The 23,927-nt window shown below is 35.7% G+C and overlaps 1 protein-coding gene across 7 annotated transcripts in view; it reads left to right on the top strand.

The window, feature by feature from the left end:
• The window catches only part of SENP6 (SUMO specific peptidase 6), a 73,276-nt gene that overhangs the window by 20,421 nt on the left and 28,928 nt on the right, over positions 1–23,927 (top strand). For 3 of the 7 annotated variants that reach the window (XM_088052903.1, XM_088052905.1, XM_088052906.1), the window contains 6 exons: positions 4,819–4,882; positions 5,340–5,482; positions 10,983–11,084; positions 16,395–16,415; positions 21,359–21,429; positions 23,568–23,707. In XM_088052903.1, coding sequence (XP_087909029.1) covers positions 4,819–4,882; positions 5,340–5,482; positions 10,983–11,084; positions 16,395–16,415; positions 21,359–21,429; positions 23,568–23,707 — 541 coding nt within the window. The remainder of the gene's footprint in view (positions 1–4,818; positions 4,883–5,339; positions 5,483–10,982; positions 11,085–16,394; positions 16,416–21,358; positions 21,430–23,567; positions 23,708–23,927) is intronic. The other 4 variants (XM_088052909.1, XM_088052904.1, XM_014263589.2 and 1 more) reach the window with 2 other exon arrangements.

Below are 23,927 nucleotides of genomic sequence, written 5' to 3'. Positions count from 1 at the left end.
TCCCATAGCTAGAATTGAATTTTTATTGCCTACTTAGAACATTTTTTATTTACTTTTATACCTATGAATTATGCAGAATCTTATTCTGAAGTATAGATAGAAGAGTAGTTGAAAATTGATTTAAACCAGAGATCTTGTCTTCTTTACTTACCCATTCTCTGATACCATTTGAAGCAATTTCTTATTCCCTCCAAACAGCCACATGTTTTAAGCTGCCCACATATTTACTTTTGGTAACACCTGGGTTTGTTTATCTTAAAGACATAGCGAGCTTTTAGCATTTTGAAATAATTTGTGTTTTTTACTTTTCTGATACATTTTTATTTCATATAGCAACACATTGACAGAAGGGAATCTTTAGAAAACAAATAACAGAATTTCCTTTTTATTTTCTTAATTTCCTTTACCCTTAGTAGGACATTCAAAGATCAGCAGCTTTAATTCATATAATTGTTCCAGCATAAAGCTTTATGTCCCTCCCAGTATTTTGAGCATATTCTGCAGTAAGTAGGTATTTGCTGTGGTGTGCTAATACTTACTAAAATGCTTGACTCTTAACATGTTTCTTTGTGGAGAAAGCTGTGAGTCTGAAGCAAGCAGCTGGAGGCATCTCGTGCTTGTTGTGGAGGCAGTGGTGTTACAGTGCCTGACTTTATAAAAGCTTTTTGCCCTCTTAATGGCAGACACACAATAGGTTTGTTTTGAACTAGCCTAAGAATAGCATCTCAGCACTTAAAGGAGTGGCTGTATTCTTGTACTACCCGAGATCTGTGCTAATGATGTTGGTCAGCACTGGATGCCTGCTTGGATGATCTTTTTTTCAGCGAGATGAATACAAAGTGTGTGTTTAATGACCTCCTAACACAGCAATTTTTAGAAAAGGCAGATTATTTTGAAAGAAGGGTGTCATTTAACTTCTTTGGGAAATAGGTGAGGTGAGTCATAATGGTTAAGATATCAAGTAATGAACTGATAAAAATTAAAAAATATTAATTAACTGAAGAAGGTTTGGAAAACTAATGATCACCCAACACTATATAAATTTAAACTGATTTGATACTCAGCATGGAACAAGAGTTATAGAAATTAAGAATGATAAATAGCAAGTATCTTATCCCAAAGCAAATGCCTACAGATAATACTCAGTCCACTTGAAAGAGTAAAAGTAACATTTTTGATGTTCTAAAAGATTTGATCTACTCAGGATGGTAGCAAGTGACGTGAGATTTTTCTTGCTTTGTAATTGGAGATTCCATAGGAGATCTACCTTTATGTAGAACAATAGAAAAAAAGACCAGTTGGTCAGCAGAGCACACAGAAACCTCTGTAGTTCACCACAGAATAAATTAAGCTGATCTTACGTAGCAGAAGATACGAAAGGACGTCAGATTTAAGCAAACATGGCCAAAATAATACATTCAAGTGATTAATGAAATTAATATGTTATAAGATACTTTCTGGTGTTACGGATAATTCTCTTGAAGTGTCTTGAATAATTTATATTTGCATCCTTTGTAATATCGCTGTAAGTGTTTTTGAAATATATCAGTATACTCCACAGTGATTTTGTAAATGAATGGGCCCAGATTACTCTTGGCTGTCATACTGTTTTCTTAATAGTCTAGACTTCTGCCTTCCACTGAGATAACAGCAGTCTTATCAAAAACAAGGAATATAAATAAATGGGTCTAATTTATTTGCACTACAGTGTCTTTAACTACTGCTTTCTTTCAAAAAGATTTATTTTTTTGTCCCTTCCATTTAGGGGAATAAACCTCTTTTTTCCATGTATTGACAAATGGAAAAGCATTGTACTGTGTTATATATTTACATTGAGCTTTTTCCACTGCTTATAAAATTTGTATTTCTTTGTCAAAAAACCCCTCCCATAGTTATATAGATGTTTTATACTTCTTTCATGAGCCTGTTAGTAGGGCATTATAGCCTTTTAATTGATAAAAACTTTTAAAATTAAGGCTATTTTTAATGGAATGTCACTGTAATTAGTTAATACTGGTACTTCTTTTGTGCCTCTGATAGTGCAGCTTTTTTAGTGTGCTGTCTACTGCTATGTAATTTAAAACAAAGAATGTACACAGTGTGCTGTCAGGGCAAGTATGTCAACCTCCTGGTTTTATATATAATACTTTTCAGAAAGAAATTCCAATTATGTTTGAAATGTGACTGGATCAGTTGGTAGTTGATAGAAATGTAATTGCAGCTTAGAGTGTAACCTCAATGGTCAACAGAAGTTTAAAGTTTGGGTTGCTTCTAGATAGTAGTGAAAAGTAGCCTATTAATCTCAGCTGTCTAACTAACTATTGCATAGTTCTTAGTATTTTAAAACACTGAGCAAATAGCATGTGATTAGCGGTAAGTAAATAGAAATTTTTGTTTTCTTGTTCAGTGCCTGAATTTGAATGTGTAATTATTAACTCCCCTTAAGAACTCTGTTTAGGTGAATTATTTCTGGTTTTTTTCCTTAATATTAGTGAAGACTTAACATTATTTATTATGAAATTTTAAGGAATGTATTGAAAAGTTAGAAACTTATGTTCCAATGTGAAAATAACCAGGAAACTCATGGTTCCCCAGTTAAAAGTGACAGTGTAGAGACATCCTCCCAGCAAGACAGCTGAAGTTTCATTTTAGGGATGTTAAAAATGTTACGGACTGGTATGTCGGGGGAGTGGTATAATGTTTGTTTTGGGTTGGTTTGGGTTTTTTTTCCTGCCTGTATAAATTGCATCATTGAAGCAGGCAACAGGAAGCATGTGATACATGAGCAAATAGACATTGCTGGGTTGCTAGGTATTCTGCTCTCTGAAAAAACAACCTTTCTGGTTCTGATGCATACACTTCGCATTCCTTATGATCTAAAAGTATTGGTTCATTTAAAACTTCCAATTTGCTAGTACTGCTGTAGTCATGCTGCATGATAAGAGTTACTCTTGTTCGTTTTGATTTAAGCCTTGGCTCAGTGTTTTGGTCATTTGCAATTCGTTAACCTTCTCTTACCTCCCCCCTCAGTTGCCCTTCGTTAAAATGGTTGCAGTATTGAGGCATGCTGAAATCATAAAAGTGTTGCCACAGTACAAAGGTGTTCTGAAAATAGTCATAATTTTTATATGAATTGAACCTTAAGAACAAAAACATTTCTAGAGGCGAAATGATCTGACTAGGGCAGCACCATAGGCAAATGGCAGAGCTGCAGGTGCTGTAGGTTGCTGCTCATGTCTATGCTGCAGGGCTTTGTTTATTTTTTGGAATGTGGAAAATTTCTGAAATTGTGGAACTCTTTGTCTACTGATGAATGTCTGAGAAGGCTCCATGAGGCTCCCTTGAAAGGATGATTTGTTCTGAAAGAGAATTCTAAAAAAACGTTGCAGGATGTAAAAATTTTAGTATCTATGTGTAGTCTGTGCAAAAGTACAAATGTACTCTTTTGCCTTTGTTTGAAATTAGTGATGAATCTACTACACTGTTTTACCACAGACACCTAGGATTGTGGTGCTCTGTTAATAAAAGGAAAATGCAACAGTGCCACTGGCTATTTGGATATTTGCATCATTCTTCCCATTTCAAAATTAACTATGTGCATGATTTTATGTCCTGAAGTTTCAGAGTCTGCAGATCTCACCCAACGTTTTTATTTTCTTTTTATTTGCTGTAGGGATGTTTGTATTGCATAAGGTGAGAGAATAAATAGTAACATGAAGGGAAGTATTATGCATGGAAAAAGTTGTTAGGAACTTGAGAGATGGGGCACTGAGTGATTAGTTTATTTATATAGGAAGAGCTAAAGGCACTATGTATTGCAAGCCAGCATGTCAAATTGACACAGCTAAGAAATGTTTGTTTCTCCTGTGTAGCTCTTCCTTTTTAACACCTGGCATAACTGCTTTTATTTTAAGGAATTTCTGCCTGAATTATCTTGATTAAATCTTTTAAAATCATGCAATTTCAAATTGGATACAAGTTGTGTTGTTTTGTTCTAGTCAACATAGGAGTAACCATAGCAGGGTTGATGAGAAGGGCTTGTCTGCAGGTTGCTTCTCCTGGAAGCTAGAGTATGTTAGGCTAATCTAGCTGCTGTCAGTATGAAATGTGTGATTGGGGTTTCAATTTAAATACTTAAGATTACTTGAGGATAACTACTTGTTACTGAAAAGAATGTTTTTAGAGTATCATGGAGTGGCTTTCTTTTTTTTTTGTCTTCTTCCCCATTCTAATTGTTGGGGTTTACAGACGTTGAAAGTGCTAAAGAAACACATTTAAATAAACAGTAGAACCAAACTGAATATATTCTTTTTAGGAATACATACTTCGGTAGTAGTTGCTGTGGGGTAAAATGTAGTTACATTAAGTTCTTCAAAGTACTATGAAGTTTGCAGTTTTAAACTACATACTTGAAAATTGATAGGCATAAAAAACCAAAAAAGATCATGTTTTATAGTTTAATGAAGTTTTGGACTCAATTTATAAGGAGAGTATAGAATCTTTTATAGTGTCAGTAATATTGTAACCTTACGAAGGTTCGATAGCATTTTCTATTTTGAATTAATCCTTTTAGTTTTGCTTTTTGCCAAATAATTTGATGTACACTCTTAAGTTCAGGTTCACATTATGCATCTGATCACTCTGTTGCTCGTTTCATGTTCCTGTTGTTTTATGCATATTTATACAATGTATAAAATGTATACAATGATGCATTTAAATGTAGAGGGAAGGGGACAAAAAGACTTTTGCTTTTAAAATGTTTTGTGGGTACTCTGTTGGATTACAATATATGTGCTTTTCTCTCCCACACCTGTCTAGCGAGGCAAATCTGCTCAGTTTAGATGACAGTGATGGGTCTTTCAGTCCTAATGAAGAAAAAAAGGTAAATAATCGGTTTATCAAGTGGTGAAAATGTATCTTTAAAGCTTTTTAGGTTCTTGAACAGTATTGCATAGCCATGTGTGCAGTGTAAAGAAATGAAAGCTTCTGTTGTGTTTTAGGAACATATGCTCAAGCTGTTTATCTGCCTACCCTTTAAGTTTTTGTTCCTCTCTTGATCTCTATAGTATTCTGAAAAATATGACCAAGAATAACTAATTCTAAGTTTAGACAATTATCATAAATACTGTACTAAATATAAAATATATATTGTACTTTGTTTAGTGAGAAATCGTAGTATGGGTGTAAACAATGTATATTTTCCATGAAATTTGGTATAAAGGTAGTTTGAAAATGAAGCCAAAAATAATATTTATATTCATCTTTTGCATTAATTTTCTCCTTCCAACTTCTACCCAATTATACAATTGTTTTAATATATGTGAATTCTGTTGTGACAGTCAATTCGTTGTCGACCTGGAACTCTCGGCACCAGCAGCGATGCCATAAAAGCATATACAAGGCGAGGCAAAGCTGGAGGTTTCAAACTTTTAAAAGGGAACGCAATCGGCCTCAACATGATGGGAAATAGCAAGAAACTGAGGTAATACATTGAATTTGTGTGTCCTTGCTTTGATCATTGATACAAATCAATACACGATAAACAACTTTTAGTCCATTTACGTTGTGTGATGTACATTTTAATAAGCTGTACTGTACTGTGCTTCTGTGTAAAAAGGGAAACCTAGACTGTTAGGGTCTTTCCTACCCAACATGGGTACCTTACCTATGTTGTCTGCGTGTGTTATTGTTCCCTCTATACAGTGAGAGTAGGCAGGAAAATATTTTTTGCATCCCCATGCAGATTTTCTTCTTCACGTGACTGTGAAAGGCCAAGGTTAAGTCAGGGTGTGTTTTCTGGTTTTCTTACTGCAAGACATAACTTGATTTTGGAATCACAGACCTTTTGTTAAAGGATTCAGCAAATACCCATACTTATATGGGATAGCTTGAGACTGTCATTTGTGTTTAGAGATGACAGGAACAGTTTTTAAGCATTCATTGTTGTACTTGCTTGTTACTAATGTCCCTAGTTTGTAAGAGACTGATTTCTTTATGTAGTGCATAATAAAAAGTGATATAGTCACCTAACTTTCTCAGGGAGTGTTTCATACTGTTAAAGTGCACTCAGTCTGGTAACCTTTGCGGGAAGGAAAAGTTTGTAAGATACCCACCTATAGATGGTCCAGTCCTCAACTATCCAATGTATATGTAGCTACATGAGGGATGTCCTTGTCTTCATTTGTGGTGGTTTATCACCATCTGGAAGCTAAACTCCAAATGACCCTTCTTTCCCCCTCCAGTAGGAGAGGGACATGGGAAGAGACTATGGGTTAAGATAACCATTTACTGAAAGCAAACAGCAGTGTAGTAAGAAATGCACAGTGACAGCAGCAATATTAATAACAAAAGCATACAAAAATAAAGGAAGGTGCTTTATGCACAAAAGGTGTTTACCACTTCGAGTTAGTTCTGTGTGGCCAGTGGGAGAAAGACAAGACGGTAGGCACTCCCCACACCTGGCTCTCCCCATTCCCGAGCCAATGGAAAACAATGACTGACAAAACCCTGAAAGTGAGATCATCTATGTTGTGCTGCTCCACTGCACCAGGCTTCTGTTCATGCTCAGCTCGGAGGCTCGGTTCTGCTGCTGCTTTGGGCCACTCTGCTGGGCTCAGTTCCACACACCTCCACCACTTCTTCAGTGCCACATCCCAAAGCCTTGTTCACTGCTTTTCAGAGCCACATCCTGCAGTCACATCTTGGAGCAGTGGGAAAGTGGTGAGTGGCAGCAGCAGAGGATGGGGTCTGCAGGGCTGATCCCAGCAGCTCAGTCCTGATGAAGAGAGGGAGACAAAAATGGCACACTTCTGGGAATATGGTCTTTATTGTTCCCCCTGACACCACGACCCCCAGCCATGATTTGAGAAGTGAAGAATAGCAATGTAGCTGTGCTTGCAAGCTCTAGCTCCCTGCTGCAGTCAGGACATGGCTTTTGTATGCTGTAAGCACTATTAGTTAGTGGGACCATCTTACCATAGTCATTTGAAAAAATAAATCCTTGAAGTTCATTGTAATACATATTCTTTCCTGCTGTTCTGGTCTTTGAGCCTGATGTCTTGTGATAAACTACTGGATAAAATTTGTTAAAGGCAAGGGCTTTTATTATAGTTTATTTTTACATTTATACAAATTAGTGTGGTCCTTCATTTTCCTTGATTTAACTGTGCAAATAATGTTTCATCTTTAGATTTTATTTTATTTTTTTTTTTGTATAAACAACAGATTTATAAGATAATACCCAGTTTTCATCTTCAAATTCACTAGTTCTTACAGAATCATCCTGGTCATTTCCATTCTTTAAGATTCTGTTCTTGAACATAGACATAAAGGTAAAAGTAACAATTACAAATCTGTCAGGGCTCCTTTACTCTGTTTTACTATTGAAGAAACCTGTGTATCTACATTACTCTTGTTCTTTGTTCTTTGTTTTGTGTACACCTTTAAAATAAGATTCCTCTACTTCTCTGGTAGCTCTGGACTTTTCCTTTGTCTGGCTGTGGAATTTATAGTGAAATCCAACCTTACCATGTAATTTTTTTCTGTTAAAGCAGTCATACCTGACTGTACATTGTAGGTTTTTATTAAGTTCCAGAAGGGTATGCATGTTGTGTTTTAAGGTAAATAGTTACTGAGGTTTTTTTTTAGATGGTCTAAGCATGTAGGTCAGACATTCTGTTACCTGGATTGGAACCCCCTTCTATTGACAAATAATGCAATGTAAACCTAGGATCTAGTAGGATTTATAAAATTCAACCACAAAAGTAAAATCTGTTGCATGTAAATCGGCACCCACCTTTTATCTAGTACTGAGCTGCATACTTAATTTAAATGAAGAATATAAGCATCCACCCTCTTCTTAATAGACTGTCATTAATGAAGGACTTTGTTATGAGTAATGGATGTGTATAGGCTACTGTGACTGCTTCTCACATTTTGGTCACTGTATTTTGTTGTTATGCTCCAAGTGATTATCTTGATTTAATGACTTCATTGGGATATTGTTGGACCTTTCATAATGTATATCAGTAAAAGTTTGTGATCTAGTCACTTAGTGATGATTGCTGGTTTGTTCACTTTGATATGCAGAATGGAAGGGGCTTAATGTTGCTCTTTCAATATTTAGACTCTTCATCTAGAGAAGATTCTGAAAGTTGATCATGCAGTTAAGATGCTAGATTAAATACAAGATGATCAGATACTTGATATTCTTCATCTTTTCACGGTGATTTTTATCACAATGTTGGAGTCCTTTTTTGACATGTTATCTGCAGAATAGGGACAAAAAATTCCATATCAATGGGGCTTGACTCAAATGAGTTATTCTGGTAGAATAGTCCCTAAAATTCAGAGAATAAGAGATAGAAAGAAGGGATATGCAAGGACAGTGAGAAGAAATATTTGCTGTACTTGTCAGAGAAATTTAAACCAAGCAAAAGGTCATGATCTGTTACCTGGTTAAGCAAATCCAGTATCAAACTCTTAACCTATATAGTTTTGGTTGTATTTTTTAATCATGAGGTCTTTAAATAGCTTTATCTTTGCTAGCTTTCAGTAACTTTTATTAAGGCCCTTCTAGATTTTCTTTTCTGTTAAAAATGTTATTTGATGAACAGCAGAATTAATGTCTGTAGTGTTTTTGAAATGTTGTTCATTTACTTCTAGTTCCATCCATTTGCCCCGTGCAAGATGTTTTTGTTTTGTCTCTTGAATATGTGGTGTTAACGATTTCCTAGGATCAGCTGATAGCACGTGATAGTAAAACTTTGTGTTCGTCAGAGCCTGGGCTTCAAATCATTCTGTGGTTTCTGAGCTAACATTAATGAAACATTTAGTGTTAAAATACTGTGAGTTCTTTTTAGAACATTTTTTCTTTCAAGCAACTTTCTGACCATTACAGACAGCACCCTGCTTTTAGTGTGTTATGCTAATGTTCAAGAAATTGTGTTGAAACTTGCAAATTCAGATTTCAGTTCTGATGTGCCTGTTTTGCAACTCACTAGGACTTCGATTGTATTTTCTGGTGTTTCTATCTGTGTTGGGTAAGTTCCAATCAGAGAACAAGATTATAGAGCAGATTGTGTTTTACAGCTGTCCTAGTTGGAAACATGTCTGACACCATATGAACCATTTAAGTGTGCCATCTAGAACAGTCTGCTTTGACTCAAATCTAATCTCTGAGCAGTCTGTGATACTCCATTCCAGCATCTACTAGAGTTTTCACTACATGAGTGTGAGGCAAAAAGCAAAAGTGCTGCTTAACAGTTTTTTTTTCCCTGCTGTAGGGGCACAAGACAAAGTTTCACAATCATGATAATTTGGCAAAGGTCAGATCCAACAAACATGATGGTAAAACAGGAGATACATAGGTTTGCTTGCTTATTTGAAGTCCTTAGGTCTAAAGCATTTGAGAAGGCATTCCTGCACTCTGCTTCTGGTTTTTTTTCTAGTATCTTTTTCAAAGACATGAAATGCGAAGCCAAAGAGGATTAGAGACATTCTAAAGTATTTAGGGCAAGTAGCTGTCAGCTTTTTATTTCTGAGATGGCAAATTAGACAGAAGGTTGACTCTAGATAGGTCTGGATGATGACTGACCAGCTGAAATTGCATAGCCTTGACTAAGAAGCATGTGAGATGAGTGTCAGGAGGTTGGTGTTTGCTGGTTTACTGTCAGGAGGTTGGTGTTTGCTGGTTGGTTGGTGTTTGTTAATTTTCATGATGTTGGACTATTTACTCGGGTTATGATGTTTTTAAATTTTGTATTGTAGAAAAGAGAATTTAACCTCTTGGGTTTGTTAAGTTTATTCTCTTAACATTTGCGGTTATGTTTGGGGCGGTCAGAAATGCTCTGAAAGCTTCTAATCTTGGCTTATATAAGGCTACCAAAAGGGTTTGTAGTGCTAAACTGAAAATTAAAAAGCAGTTTTAACTAACAGTTTACTTGTTTTTTTCTTCTGAGGAAATGTAAAGGAGGGATTATGAATTGCTTGTCAGCTTTCTTTGAACTGTCGTACTTGGGGGTTTCTTTTCATTGTGCATAGCAACAAGAAGGACAAATGGCATGATAATATTTCGGAGAAATATTGTTAGTACAAAGGCTTTTTCGCATAGTTTTCTCTAGTGTAATTAATTAAAACAATTTGAAAAGCACAATTTAAGCACTGTGTTTCCATAATTTGAAAGAGTTTGCGTCATCAACGTGCTGTCTGTTAAAAGTTGTGTGATTTTTGAACATTTCAAGCATAGTATTGTGTGTCCTGTCACAACAGCATGCAGGATAATTCTCAGGGTTTAATGATCTCTGAAGGAGCACTGTCTTACTGATCTAGTTAGTATAGAGGGTAATGGTAAGAAATCTTCTCTCTGTAATTACTGGTTTTACATATTAATGAGATAAAAGTCAAAAGGTAACAAATTAAGAGACCCTAGAAATGCTAAGATGTATTGGTGAATAAGAGTCCTGTTGAGATATGAGTACCTGAGAATCCTTCCTTTATTCTTTTTGAAATGTGTTGATTTTTTTCAGTTACAAGTCATCTTGTATCCATAAAATTGCTGTGTTTTACTTTTTTTTATGAGGGATATTCCTGAATTCAGTGTGTTCACATTTTGCCCCTTAAGTCATATTAAAGAAGTTAATATTGTGCCTTAATAAAATGAGAGCTGAAGGTACAAAATTAGTTATAAATGGTTACAAGTTCTTAAAAAAGGCAATGTCTTTTTGCAGTACAGGGTTGAGTAAATAAATCTTTATCTTCCTGGAAAAAAAAATTGTGTGTATTCTTATATGTCCATTTTATTATAAAGCTGAATGGTTTTATGTCTGAAAAAGCATCCTAACAATGTGTATTATTGCTTCAGAAATACTTTAATACTTGGTGTTGTGTGGCTGGTTTTGTAAAATTAGGATGCCACATGTTTTACCTAGGACTGTACAAACATACCAGAGTCTTTTCTTAAACATTTTTCTGTATGTTTGCAGTGAAAATGCTCAGAATATATCAGGTCCTGTGACTGTGGTACATGGCAGACGTTTTCACCACGCACACGCACAGACAACCGTAGTAAAAACAGCAGCCCAAAGGTAAGACTAATTACATTTGTTTCTCCAGATGTTTCAATTGTAAAAAGTCCTCTCTGGTTTTGTATGTCATGTATGTTTCCTTATGCTATGAAGTGTTTTAAGAAAATGTAAGTAATCACATGAGTGCATTCTTGGTTATGAAAGCTTTGACCTTAATTACTAAAGTTTCATAAAACCATTTAGGAATTATTATCATAATACTAGAATTTAGTAATTTTCAAGAACACTGGCAGGTAGTAGGAGGGCACCTGCTAATATAAATATTTTGAGAAAATGCCTTGACATAGACAAACATAGTTTGCAGTAGAAGTCCACATAACTGAGAACGTGATCAGCAAATACAAAGTCACAGCAAGTCCAACTTGTGTAAGATCCATGTAAACATTAAACCATAGATCTGAATATTGTATATAGTCTGTAAATATAGTGTAAAACATATAAATTGGAACAACTAACAGAAGCAAAGCTTTGTATCCATGTAAATGATTTTTAGAAGGGATGACTGGAAACAAGGGAATCTTACGGAACTATGCTGAATTGAACTTCATTGGTTTGAGACTTAAAATCCTGTAAAACCTCTGTAAATTGCAGGGTTGATTCTAGGTATTTTTTACACCCAGTATGTTTCACAAACATGAGATAGCAACTATTTTAAGGAATTTTATTTCAAAGTTTATCCATTCAGAGCTCTTTTTGTTTGTGAATTCTGTGTATTTCCACCATTCCTCATGAGTGCTTTATCATGTTTGCATTTTATAGCTTCCTTCTTCTGCTGCCTTTTTTCTTCTCTGTTTTTTAGTATAGATTTTTTAGGGTGGTGGGATTTGTATACAGGCATTAAAATTTTTTTGTTTTTCATCCTGCTTCCCTCAGTTGGATTTGCGGACTTCAGAAAAAAGAAGCTCACATACTAATGTGAATGCATGATGTGATCCAAACATGTATTAATCTGTCATTGAATAAATAGAATAGATAGAAAAAGGAATTTTGCAGTTACAAAATAACAGTCTGGGCTGGAACGGACTTGAAAGGACATCTAGTCCAACCCCTCTGCCATAAGCAGGGATATTATCTTCGACTGGGTGAGCTTTCTCAGAGCCCAATCCCACCTGACCTTGAATGTTTGCAGGGCTGGGGCAGCTACCAGGTCTCTGGTCAGCGTGTTTCAGTGTTTCACCACCTCATTGTAAAACACTGCTTTCTTCTATCTAGTCTGAATCTACCCTCTTTTAGTGTTAAACCATTACCCCATGTCCTATTGCAACAGGCCCTGCTAAGCTGTTTGTCCCCATCTATCTTTTAGGCCCCCTTCAAGTACTGAAGTACTGTAAGGTCTCCCCGGAGCCTTCATTTCTCCAGGCTGAACAACCCTACTCATGCAGCCTTTCCTCACAGGAGAGCTCCTGTCTTATCATGTCCTTGAGGACTTAGGTTGTTTCCTCTTTGTGTTTCCAGCAGTGCTATAGTCTGTAAATGGTATATAGGTATATGTATGGTATGTAGGAGGGACATTTCCTTCCCCTTAGTAATAGCAGATGCAGTGTCTCTCTTTTCAATTATTTACATTTCTTGCCATCAGTGCGAGGCTGATGACTAAAAAGGATTGACAGTTTTTACCATGCATTAAGCTGAAAGATGGGGTTTATGTTATCACTGTGGTTTAGGCTGAATCAGCTGTGCTTTCTCTTGCATGACGTCCCTTTTAGAATATTTTTGTTCAGTGTCCTATTGAGGAAAATGTGGGGCATCTCTAAGCATTCATGCTCTTGCCTTTCTGGTGGGTTTTGTTTGTTTGTGTGTGTGCTTGCTTTTGTTTATTTGTGGGGGTCTTTTGGGGAGTTGTTTGTTTGTGGGGTTTCTTGTAATTCTGAAATTTTGATATGCAGTGCTAATGAAAATGATTTAAGCAAAATCATGAAAGACTGCTCTGAATGTTGATTTGATAGTACTCATCTACTTGATTTGAGCTTTGTTGTGAAATGATTCTTCAAACAGCCAGTCAAAATGGATTCATCTTACCAAGTTCAGTGCCATAGGTTTCTTAAACCTGCTCCAGAAATTCTTAATCTGCAGGGGATATTAGATTTGCCTACTTGCCTTTCTTGCCTGTGGGATTTACTTCTTTATAAGCCTACAGTGTAATGTGAAGAAAAAAAAGGTAGTGACTTGGCATGTGTGACATGCAGAAAGAAAACTAATGCATAACATAGGCAGGCTGCATATTGTGTGAAGTAATTGGACAGTAGTCATCTTGAGTGTTCTAAATATGTTTTCTTTTAGTATTATTATTGTAGTTCATTTATATTAGCAACAGACAATTAACTCTAATGCTAGGAATATTTTTGGAGTTTTAAAGGCAGGAAATAGTCATAACAATCCCAAGCAGTGCTTTGTTACTGGAGGATATCAGAACCGGCATGATCTAATTGACTGAGGGTGAGCTTTACATAGGATCTTTGCAAATGGTGTTTAATTCCAGTAGCTTCTGACTCAACTAATTGCTTTTTAAAAGCTTCTAAATCTGTTTCGGAGTTAGAGGATTGAAAATTAATAAAGTGCGGCTTCCTGACAGACTTTTTTTTTAATAAATAAAAAAGAGAGGTTTCAGGGCTATTTGATGTTGAAAACATAGGTTTCTGAGTGAGAAGGCAATAGTCAGAAAAAAGCCAACTAAAATAGGACTATTTAAAACTGACCATAATGTGAAATTCCAGACCCTATAAAGTTGGTAATATAATATATTTTGGTCATATATTTTTACTTGTGTAGGAATTTTTTGGTGTCCTTTTTTGACTAGTCTTTACTGACATTAGGCAATAGTTGAGTTTAAAAGTAAATGCTGGCAGTGATTCCTCAAAAAGGACTATTTGCAGAAAATGTGGGTGGCAAACCAAGAACAAAATTCTAGCTATATGTCAAGACAGAAGAGCTGATACCATGGAAATTGAACTCTAAATTGATTTGTTTTGTTTTCCTATGCTAATTTGCAGGAGACACAAAGTTATGTTCTGTTAATTTTTTGCATTTGTAGATCATTTTATGGTGTGGTGATCAGTAACAACATGGGGAAAATAATTTTATCTAACCTAAGACATTGTACTTAAATCATGGTAGGTTCTTGAAAGGATAACTAAAAATAAAAACATTATTAAATGAGTTGAGCAATTTTAGTCTCTGGCACGTAACAGATTCTGTTACTTACACTGAGTTCTTTGGGTGGGGATGGTGTCACATGGAGCAAGCTGATTATGAACTCAGTTACAGTCTCTATCAAGTTTAATTTGTGTATGATTTATACTGCATTTCTTATCTCCTGCAATTTTTTTGCTCATGCATGTTAATTTAAAGTCTGAGTATCAGTTGCACTCATTTGTAAAATGCAAGTTTCTAGCACAACAAAACGGTATTTCATAATATTATGATAAATATTCATGGGGTTTTTTTCAGTGGAATCTGGGGATTAAACTAAAATTTGTTCATTTCTGATAACGACAGATTTTCAGATATAGCTTGCCCTAGTGTTGTAGTTGGTTCACACTATTTTGCTTCATTTAATGGATGCACAGTTCTGTCTTATGCTATTGACTGACTGTTCTTCCAGACTTGGCATTGAAACAGCATGTATGTACTGCATGTTTAACAAATCTTATGCATGAGCTGCATGAAGCAGTTGGTAGGGACAGTAATCAATCTAGAATTCTCACCTCTTAATCTTCCTGAGGTATAAAAATGAGAATTCCTTTAAATGCACTAGATTGGTGAAGAATTTTAAACCAAACAAATAAGGCATCTAATGTAATGACAAGGCATAATATCAGGCATTCTGGAAATTTTTTTTCCTGCCTTTAAGTTACCTTAGCATTAGGTATGTGTCCCTTAACAGGCTCTTTGAAGTACTTGTAAACAGTTAATTCAAGTTACATATTAACTGTGCCAAGGATGCAAAGATACCGGATATGGCTCCATCCAGACATGGTTTGGATCTGACTGGATTGATAAACTGTGATGTGACCTGCACAAAAGCAGCATTTATTGCTAGTAAAGGCTAGCTCCAACTAGGAGCAATTCTCCTCCACCTTCACACAGCACTGGCTCATTACCTCCCGCCCCTGTTTTAAGTTGCCACAGTCACATTCAATTTTGAAGTCCTTTTGCTCTCTTCCCAGAGCACTATGGAGTACCAGAGTACTTTCATACTCCACTTTGTAGGATTATCAGGACTATATTCTTATCTGCTTTGCTTCCACTCCTGCTGTTTTCTGAGTAACAAGAGAATTAGTTTGCTCTGTTCTTGTGAGCGCACTGTTTGTGAAAAGGAGGATGAGTTTTTATTACTGTATATCATTACTCTGTTTAGTTTGGCTGAAGTAAAACAGGAAACAATTTGAATTTGTTCTGTTTTAGAATACAGTTAATGTAATGTATGTCTGAAGTTTGTTAGGCTTTTGATATTTGGGAGGAACAGTCACATGGGTTAAAAGCTTACAGCATTCCATATTGTAAATTTTGAAATGACAGAAGACATGTAGATGCTATTTTCAAGTTGTCTGTGTGCTAAGCTTAGTTAGATTTATTTTTATATGAGTTTTGGTATACAAAGGACCAGAATTGTGAGCATCAGCTACATTCATTTCTATGTTAACTTGTCATAATGGAGATACTTGTAAAACTAGTGGCCCTAGTACCTAGGTTCTTTTGGGAGATTATTTTTTTGCCTAAACATCAGAAGGAGGTTTTCATTTATCCTTCTCTAGCCTTTCTATGTGCTTTCTTAAGTATTTAAGGACTGCTGCTGAAATTTGTTTCTCAGTTTAAACACATATTTTTTAATAGTTGGAAACAAGTCCTTATATAATATTTTTCTCATTTGCATGGCAGTCAGGGATTGTTTTAGTGGTTGATCTCTGTCTTAGAAGTCTTTTCCAACCTGCATGGTCCTGTGATTGGAAATGAGGCTTGATAATAAGTCATGTATTAGAATTCTTCTTACTGGCTTCTGCATTGCAAGTGAATTGAGATTCACCAGTTTAAGTTCAGAGTTAATCAAATTTTACTCATTGAAAAAGAATCAAGTAAATGTACTATTTAGACCACTGACTGTTGCTGTCTGTGAAGTAGTGTTTGTGCATTTCTAATTACTTTGACAATAATGTGGTGAAAAAATTATAGTTGCTTGTTTGAAATCTAGACTGGTGAGTGAAAGACAATGAAACAGTTACAATTTATATATAATAACTTTTGCATTTAGTGATGTGCAACACATGTGGGGCTTTACATCTTATGTGTTTTTTTCTTTTTTCATATTTTAAGCAATCTGGACCGAAAGGAAAGGTAAGCTTACTGTTGATCAAATGAGCATGGCAATAAGCATTATGAAAATTAACTGATTGAGTGCTGTATTAATGCTAGTTAAAGAATATTCAATCTAGTCAATCATATCTGCTCATGTGTGGTAGAGTTTGATTGTTTTTAGTTCTGTTTTTATGGTTCATTTACTCACTTTTATTGAAAAAGGACCTTTACATCCATCTCTAAGTAATGCTGTGTTACTGTGAATTTTGGATAATTTTCCACCAGAAATTTATTTATATATCCAATGCAAAATTGCCTTAATATTCTCTGGATTTTAAGAGTTCAGTGCTAATTCTTTTTGTAGAGCAGTGAACTTTTTATAATAGAATGGTTCTGAAGCACCTTAGTAAAATTATTCTGAAGCTCTTAGGCTGTTTAACAGCTTTCACTGTATCATCTCAGCTTGGTTTGAATAGCATTAAAGGTTTTTGTTGTATTATTGTGTATATTTTGTTCACGAAGTGCATATGTTAAAGCTGTTAATAGAGAATGTATAGCAAAACCTGGTACACTGGGTTTTTATTGTTCATTTCAGGGTAATTTCTCACTTGTTTTGCATCTGGTTTACTGCTGTTAATATTTTGTTAGCACTATGAAATCGTATACATTTATTTTTCTTCATATATAGCTTAAATTTATATAGTAGTGGAAATGTTTTCTTCGTAGTAATGAACTCATTGAGTTTTTGTAAATATCCTGTCTGTGTAGGTGACTTTTAGCAGTATGAGCTTGATACCGGGTTGAATTGTTTAAAAGTATATATGATGTTTAACTAATAATGACATAAATAGCACAGTTCTTTGTGAATTCAGGATTTTCTAGATTTATTTCAAATTCAGAAAATCAAGCCTTTCTGTTCTACTGCCTTTTGTTACTTCTTAAAAGAACTATCAAATAGATACTCATCAGCGAGTTAGTGTCACTGTATGGCATAGAAGAAAAGGTTTGAGTTCCATGCTGGTGTGATCTTAATTTTCTCATGGGGACACCTGCTGCTTCTTCATCCAGTACTACTGGATATGTTCCTTTTTCTTTGCCTGCTTTTTGTTGTTGTCCTAGCAGGGGAAGATGATGTAGGCAGGAGCTGCTAAATTTAGCTTTAATCATTACTGTCATGATAAGTGCAGCAGCAGCAGCTCCTGACTTTCTGGGCCAAATGGGGTTGCTGACCTGTGTTCTGAAAACCCTATTCCCTGTGCTGCTGCTTCTCTTCTCAGCCTTTGGTTTTACTATGCTCCTGCTCTAACACATGCTGAAGGTAAATCTCACCTCAGCAGCTTTGTGCTTCAATCTTATTGTGCTTTACTCTCTTTTTGTGTAATGATGTAGAAACCAACAGCCTGCCTGCAGTGATACATCTCCAAATCAGTGCGTACAGAAGTAGAGGAAAGGCTGAATAAGGCAGCCTGTCAAAGAGCCAGGATGTCCATTAAACACAGCTATTGTGTAAGCCTGCACCTCAACAAAATTAGGGCTTGGTGCAGCCTTTTTGATGTGGCTTGTACCAAATCATAGGTAGCACTGTCTCCCAAATTCCCAGATCCAGATGTTTCTTTGTGTTTGTTTTCTGGCATAGCCAGAAATTGTGGGCCTGCCTCTTCCCCTCATTTCCCCCTTCCCTCCCCCACTTTTCTGTTTTTTGTTTTCCTAGAGATGAAATTTTAAGTGAAAATTTCACTTTATCTAGAGAGTTTTATGAAGGTCTGTCTACCAGGCCAGTGTGAAGATACTAAAAATCCAATTCCATCAACAAGAGAATATAGCAGTAATAATGAATGTTTGCTGAAAATACGAAATCAGTGACAGCATTTTGTCTGGGCAAAACATGCTTACTCAAGAATATTGTAGCATTTAGCAGGTAAAATATGTCAAAAGTTCATTATGCTTTCCAGGAAGTCCAGACTGCCTGCCTGCCTCAGTGTTTCAATCCTGTGTGTTGCAGAAAAAGCTTGATCTTCCTTGCTCCTGTAATTAGTGTTTTGCTGTTTGATGCTTTACTACTTCCTGAGATTGCTTTTTATCAAATACACGTCTACTTCCCTTGTACTTAAAGATAGTAAAAGTGCTTATAATGTAGAGATAAACAAGATGCCTAAAATTGTTTCAGCTCTGAGCATTGTTTTTTTTTAACTGTTAGACACAGTATATAGCTAATCTTGCATCTTGATCAGCTCAGCTGTTCGATCCCTCAATTATTCCTGTTGAAATGGAAGATTTAGCTTTGGCCAGGGTTTAACAGCAAGAAGACATTTGTTTTGAAGTGCTGTATGTTTTTAAATCTGTTCTAAGATTTTTTTTCTTTTCCAAAAAGTCCTTTTAAAGGTGAATACAATGTTTGATTTAAAAAACAACCAGTTTGCTTTCTCTTTCTGCACTCACAATTGAATGGCTCAGTGTATTAAGTATTTTACTGGAGAAGGTATTAATAGATCTGCAGCTGTTCAGGCAGCAACAAACATTGTGCTCAGAAGGGCAAATTTGTTTTCTAGTCTGTAAAAACTTCATGGTGTTGTGCTCTCCCTTTCTCTTTGTGGGTTTTTCAGGAAAGTCGTAGAAGGTGCCTAAAGTTGCTGCCATCTTGTGGAAGGGCTGTCACTGTCTCCAAGAAAGCATTTTTTTACATTTTTTTTTAAGTTGAAATCTAAAATTAAATAGTCTTTAAATTTGTCTTCACTTTTCTTTCTAATTCAAAGCAACTTCAAGCCTGACGTTGAATTGCTAACCACACTAAAGTGTGTTGGGAAGCCTCAGTTCTCTTGGAGCTGGCTTTTGTGACTTGGCTTTGGGTGTTACTGGTTCATTGTGAGTGTATGAGTTCTATATTGTGGGAGGAGAAAGATACACATTTTCTTGCTACTGCTTCTGTACACTTGCAAGTGTTTGGCTGTTTAAGAGCTATAAATATGAGTTTGTGATGCTAACATAAAATTCAGATGGGATAGATAATGCTAGTGTATTCTGATATGTTGTAAAAGGATTATTTAGCTTTATATGATAGATAATGAATTTATCATCTTAATAAGATAAATATATTTTGCATATTAAAAGGGTAATACTAGTACTCTAGTACTTTAGTACTCTAAATCTGCCATATCATTTGCTTTGTTTGCTTTCAATTAAATTACCAATAGTTTCAATATTGTTTCTTTTAAATATCATTTGTGTTATATATTTTAGACATCTTACAGAAAATAATTTTTCTAGAGGTAATTACGTTCAAAATGAGACTTATTGTTGTGAAATACTAGTGAAAGATAATTGTGACACAACTTACTTGCACCCTTACTGCAGTGTTTGTGTTTTTCAAGTCTAAAATGGTGTTAGAGGTTTCTTTACCCTTTAAAATGTCATGAGCATTGGTTTTGACAGTACAGCTTCTCATAATAATGAGTTTGAGCTTTGCCTTTTATTTTCACTAATTCTGCTTAAAGTAATTCCACATGATTTGAATTTTTAAGGAAAACTATCTAAAAAATAATGTGTATAATTTATGAATAAATATTCATACTGAGTTTCCAATTTTGGTTTACTTTTTGTGTGTGTAAGTATTTAAAAAAAAAATTCAGGGGTTTCAGAAACACATGTGACACAATCAGTAACAAATACATTACCTAATCTGTCATCTGTGATATGTTTGCCAGCAGTCATGATAAAGTACTATGACATCTCTACATTCTGAATAGCCATGCTTGTTTCTCAGTCCTTCTTTCTGCCAGAATTTTCTTTGAAGCTGCAGCCCATCAACACAGTCAAATGTGTTTGGTATTAGGTAAGAAGTGTCCCAAAGGGCACTGTAGATTAATCTTGCTCCAAAGATATTAGTTAATAATGTCACCTAGAAATGCAGAAAATTCAAAGGTTTTATAATTTGATGCATTAGGAAATGCTGTGCTGTGCTGAAAGAAATAAAATCTTATACCTAGAGCTAAAGTCTACTTCAGCCATAGCCAAATTTTAGTCAGATGGGTCCTCAAAATTTAGCTGTTAGTGGAGATGTTACTGCCTACAGCTGTTTGCTTTGCTCTCTTGCTGTTGATGTCCTTGTAATCAGAGGTAGCAATATGGGACATGTGTGACCCATTTGCAGCCCAGTGCTTAACTTTCCAATAAAACCAGTTTCTGGTGAGTTTGTTGGCAAGGCTTCTTCCTGTGTTTCAGATGTTTGCCATCTTCTGTTATGGCAAGAATAGTAATCTGTTGCTGCAAGGCTGAGAAAGAAATGTGCTACAAACAGTAACCCACATGCACTGAGCTTCAGGAATCTTAATTTGCTGTCAGCATGTTTTGACACACATGTGTGTAAACTGAAAACATCTTTCAGGAGACTCAAATCTTGCTATAATGCCATATATTACATTAATTTGCACGAAAATATGTGATATCTATATTATGCAAGTTATACCAGCTGTCTATATTACAATATTTTAAAGACAAATATATAGTAACCATGCCTGCTGTGTTATTCTTTCTGGTTTTTGACCACAGTAGTTTTTGACATTGGATCTCTTTCCTCTGTTTTGCATCTTCTCTTCCTGTTTTTTAAGTTGTGGAACCTGTGGAATCTAATATTAAAATAATAGTTGTTTCTATTCTTGGCTTTTGAAAGTATCTGTTTTGTATTTCATGAATGATGATGAGGAGGAGGAGATGCAGGCTTCAATATTTGGAAACTTGGGTCTAAAAGTGACAGACTCCAGAACTATTGATGAGTGTAGGGGAGATGTAGGTCAGAAACACTTCCAAGACATTTACTGTGGCTGTTTCTATTGTTCTGGTAAATGTGTACAAATAGCATGTAATAGGAGAAGCTACTTATTGTAGCTTTCAGATACATTTCAGGTTTGCTTTGTTCATGTATAATTGTGACTAAATTATAATGATGTCTCTTAAAAGAACAACCATACGTCTAATTGCTTTTCCAGAAAAGAATATCCACCTCAGCTTCAGAAAGTGGAGGCAGACCACATTAGATTACCACGGTCTCAAGGAGTGGGTAAGTTGCTGTTGGAGTTTTCATTTCTTCTAAAGAGAATAATTTTTTTAATACCTGATTTGGGTGGGTACGTTGCCAAATCTCATATAACCTTTAGTATATCTACTTTCACAGCATTGTGTTACTCTAGTTTTGTACGAGTTTGTGCATGAAGGGATGATTTTGCCCTTCTTGACAGATTTCTGCAACTAGTTCAGTCATAATTTTAAATTAGGCTTCAGTTATTTTAAAAGCAGCAGAAATAAGGGAGAATTTAGGATCATAAAACTGGAGATGGAACAGATCTAGTCTGAGCCCAAACCCCCAGCTTACCTGTGAATTATTGATGAGGAACTTCTGTAGCAGTGTTAGTACAAGAAAAATGTGATGTAGTAATCAACACTTGGTATGAAGTGTATTCATACACTGAGGGAGTTAATAAAAGAATCAGCGTCAGCTAGAACATGCTCTTACCTCATTGTTAGGAAACGCTGACAGAAGTGCAGTAGAAAAGATATAGTTTGGTTTCAGGTGTGGAAATTGTGAAATTGGAAAAGAAAACACCCTGGGTTTTTTTAAGCTTTGTTAGTACAGATAGAGTCTGAAAACCTGCTGTTCAGCTGCTTAGTCACTTGCACTGGCAAGTTGTACTGCTGTGCCATACTAGGTTAGTGTTAAGTAGATCTTCAGCAGTACTACTCTAAAGTAAGTTAACTTCAGAAAAAAACACCACCTGTTACTAATTCTTTTTTGAAAATGAGTCATTCTTTAGTTTTGAGACGTCTTCTCATAGTGGGATATTTGTGAGACCATCAGTCTGTATACTGAAAAGGTGTTCATGTCTATCAAAAAAAATACAGTCTTAAAAAAAGTTCCAATATGCAGACTGCATTTGAAGGTATATAAATAGCATTTTTTCGTGAAACCAATTAAGGCACTGTTGTGCAACACATTCCATTTCTTAAAATGCACAGAGTGAGATTTAATTAATGAGTTTCTGTGTTCCTATACTTTTACAGTATTTAAATTAATGTCTCAGTATAAACCAGGACATGACAGTATAATTCACTACTTCTGTGTCTTGTGATGAAGGAGTAAATCTGTTGGTTGACACTTGGCCATGTTCCTAGGTGGCCGAGAAGGCCAATGGCATCCTGGCCTGTATCAGCAGTGGTGTGGCCAGCAGGACCAGGGCAATGATTGTCCCCTGTACTCAGCACTGGAGAAGGCCACACCTTCACTTCTGTGTCCAGTGTTGGGCCCCTTCATTTGGAAAGGACATGAGCATGTCCAGAAAAGGGCAGTGGAGCTGGTGAACAGTCTGAAGCACAGTTTTTATAATGAGCAGCTGAGGGAGCTGTGGGGGCATTTAGCCTAGAGAAAAGGAGGCTCGGAAGACCTTATTGCTCTCTAGAACTACCTGAAAACATGTTGTAAACAGGTGGGGGTCAGTCCCTTCTATGTCTTAGGTAGAAGAATGAGAGGTAAAAGCCTTATGTTGTGCCAGGGGAGGTTCAGATTAGAAAGTAGAAAAAATATTTCACTGAAAGAGTATTTAGGCATTGGAATAAGTTGCCTGTGGTGGTGACAGGGTCACCGTCTCTGGAAGTGTTCAAGAGGCTTCGAGATGTGGCACTTGGGGATATGGTTGAGAGGTGATGATGGTGGTGCCAGGTTAATAGTTAGCAAGATGATCTTGAAAGTCTCTTCCAGCCTTGATGATTATGTGAAATCCAGATTACACAGAACATTGTTCTAAATGCACTCACCAGTAATTCTGTGGTAAAGATTTTCCATCAGCATAATCTAGTGTCCCCTCCTATTTTTGGCAACAGACCCTCCACTTGATTTGCAGTGAAGTTAGCATAGATTGGCAAATCCAAAGCCTCTTGCAAAGATATGAGATTAAAATTGTCAGTGAGCGTCTCTGCCATAGTATTACTTAAACTACATTTTTGAAGTTACTTTGGGGAATGATTTTTTTTTAGTTATACGACAAATCAATCATGAGACATTTGAAACAGTGTACTTTTTTGAGGTTTAAAAATGTGTTTATGTTTGGTTCAAGTTAGTATATGTAAAGAAGTAAGATGATCATAATTATAACAGTATATGAATGGACATTTCTTGTTAATGTTCTTGCATCTTTTCCCTTCTAGACAGTGTAATGGAGAATACAGATGAGTCTGAATCAGAATCTGACATTAAGAGAAAGGTGCGACAGAAAGGTCATTGCAATTCTTATCAATCTGACTTGAGTCTTTCTTCTGCTACAAAAAAATGCTTAACTCAGTCAAAGGTGGGTTATATTTTCAAAATATATAAACTCTTGTTGAACTTTAAAAGTTGTTGCATATTTTAAGGACAGACATTCAGGAGTAAAACAGTTTGATGTTTTAAAAATCCTTAGAGTTTGGAGTAGGATTTACATAATTAAAAAAAATTTACAGTGATAGAGATATTTAAGTGCTAATATTGCTACTAGCTATGAAATATTTCTTTCCTGATTTGGACAGAAG

The sequence above is a fragment of the Pseudopodoces humilis genome, chromosome 3 (genome assembly GCF_049639895.1).
Source record: "Pseudopodoces humilis isolate 2021_Gansu_Grassland_sample_001 chromosome 3, ASM4963989v1, whole genome shotgun sequence".
In the NCBI taxonomy this organism is placed as follows: domain Eukaryota; kingdom Metazoa; phylum Chordata; class Aves; order Passeriformes; family Paridae; genus Pseudopodoces; species Pseudopodoces humilis.
Note: the sequence above shows the minus strand (reverse complement) of the source record. Positions and strands in the feature narration are given on the sequence as shown.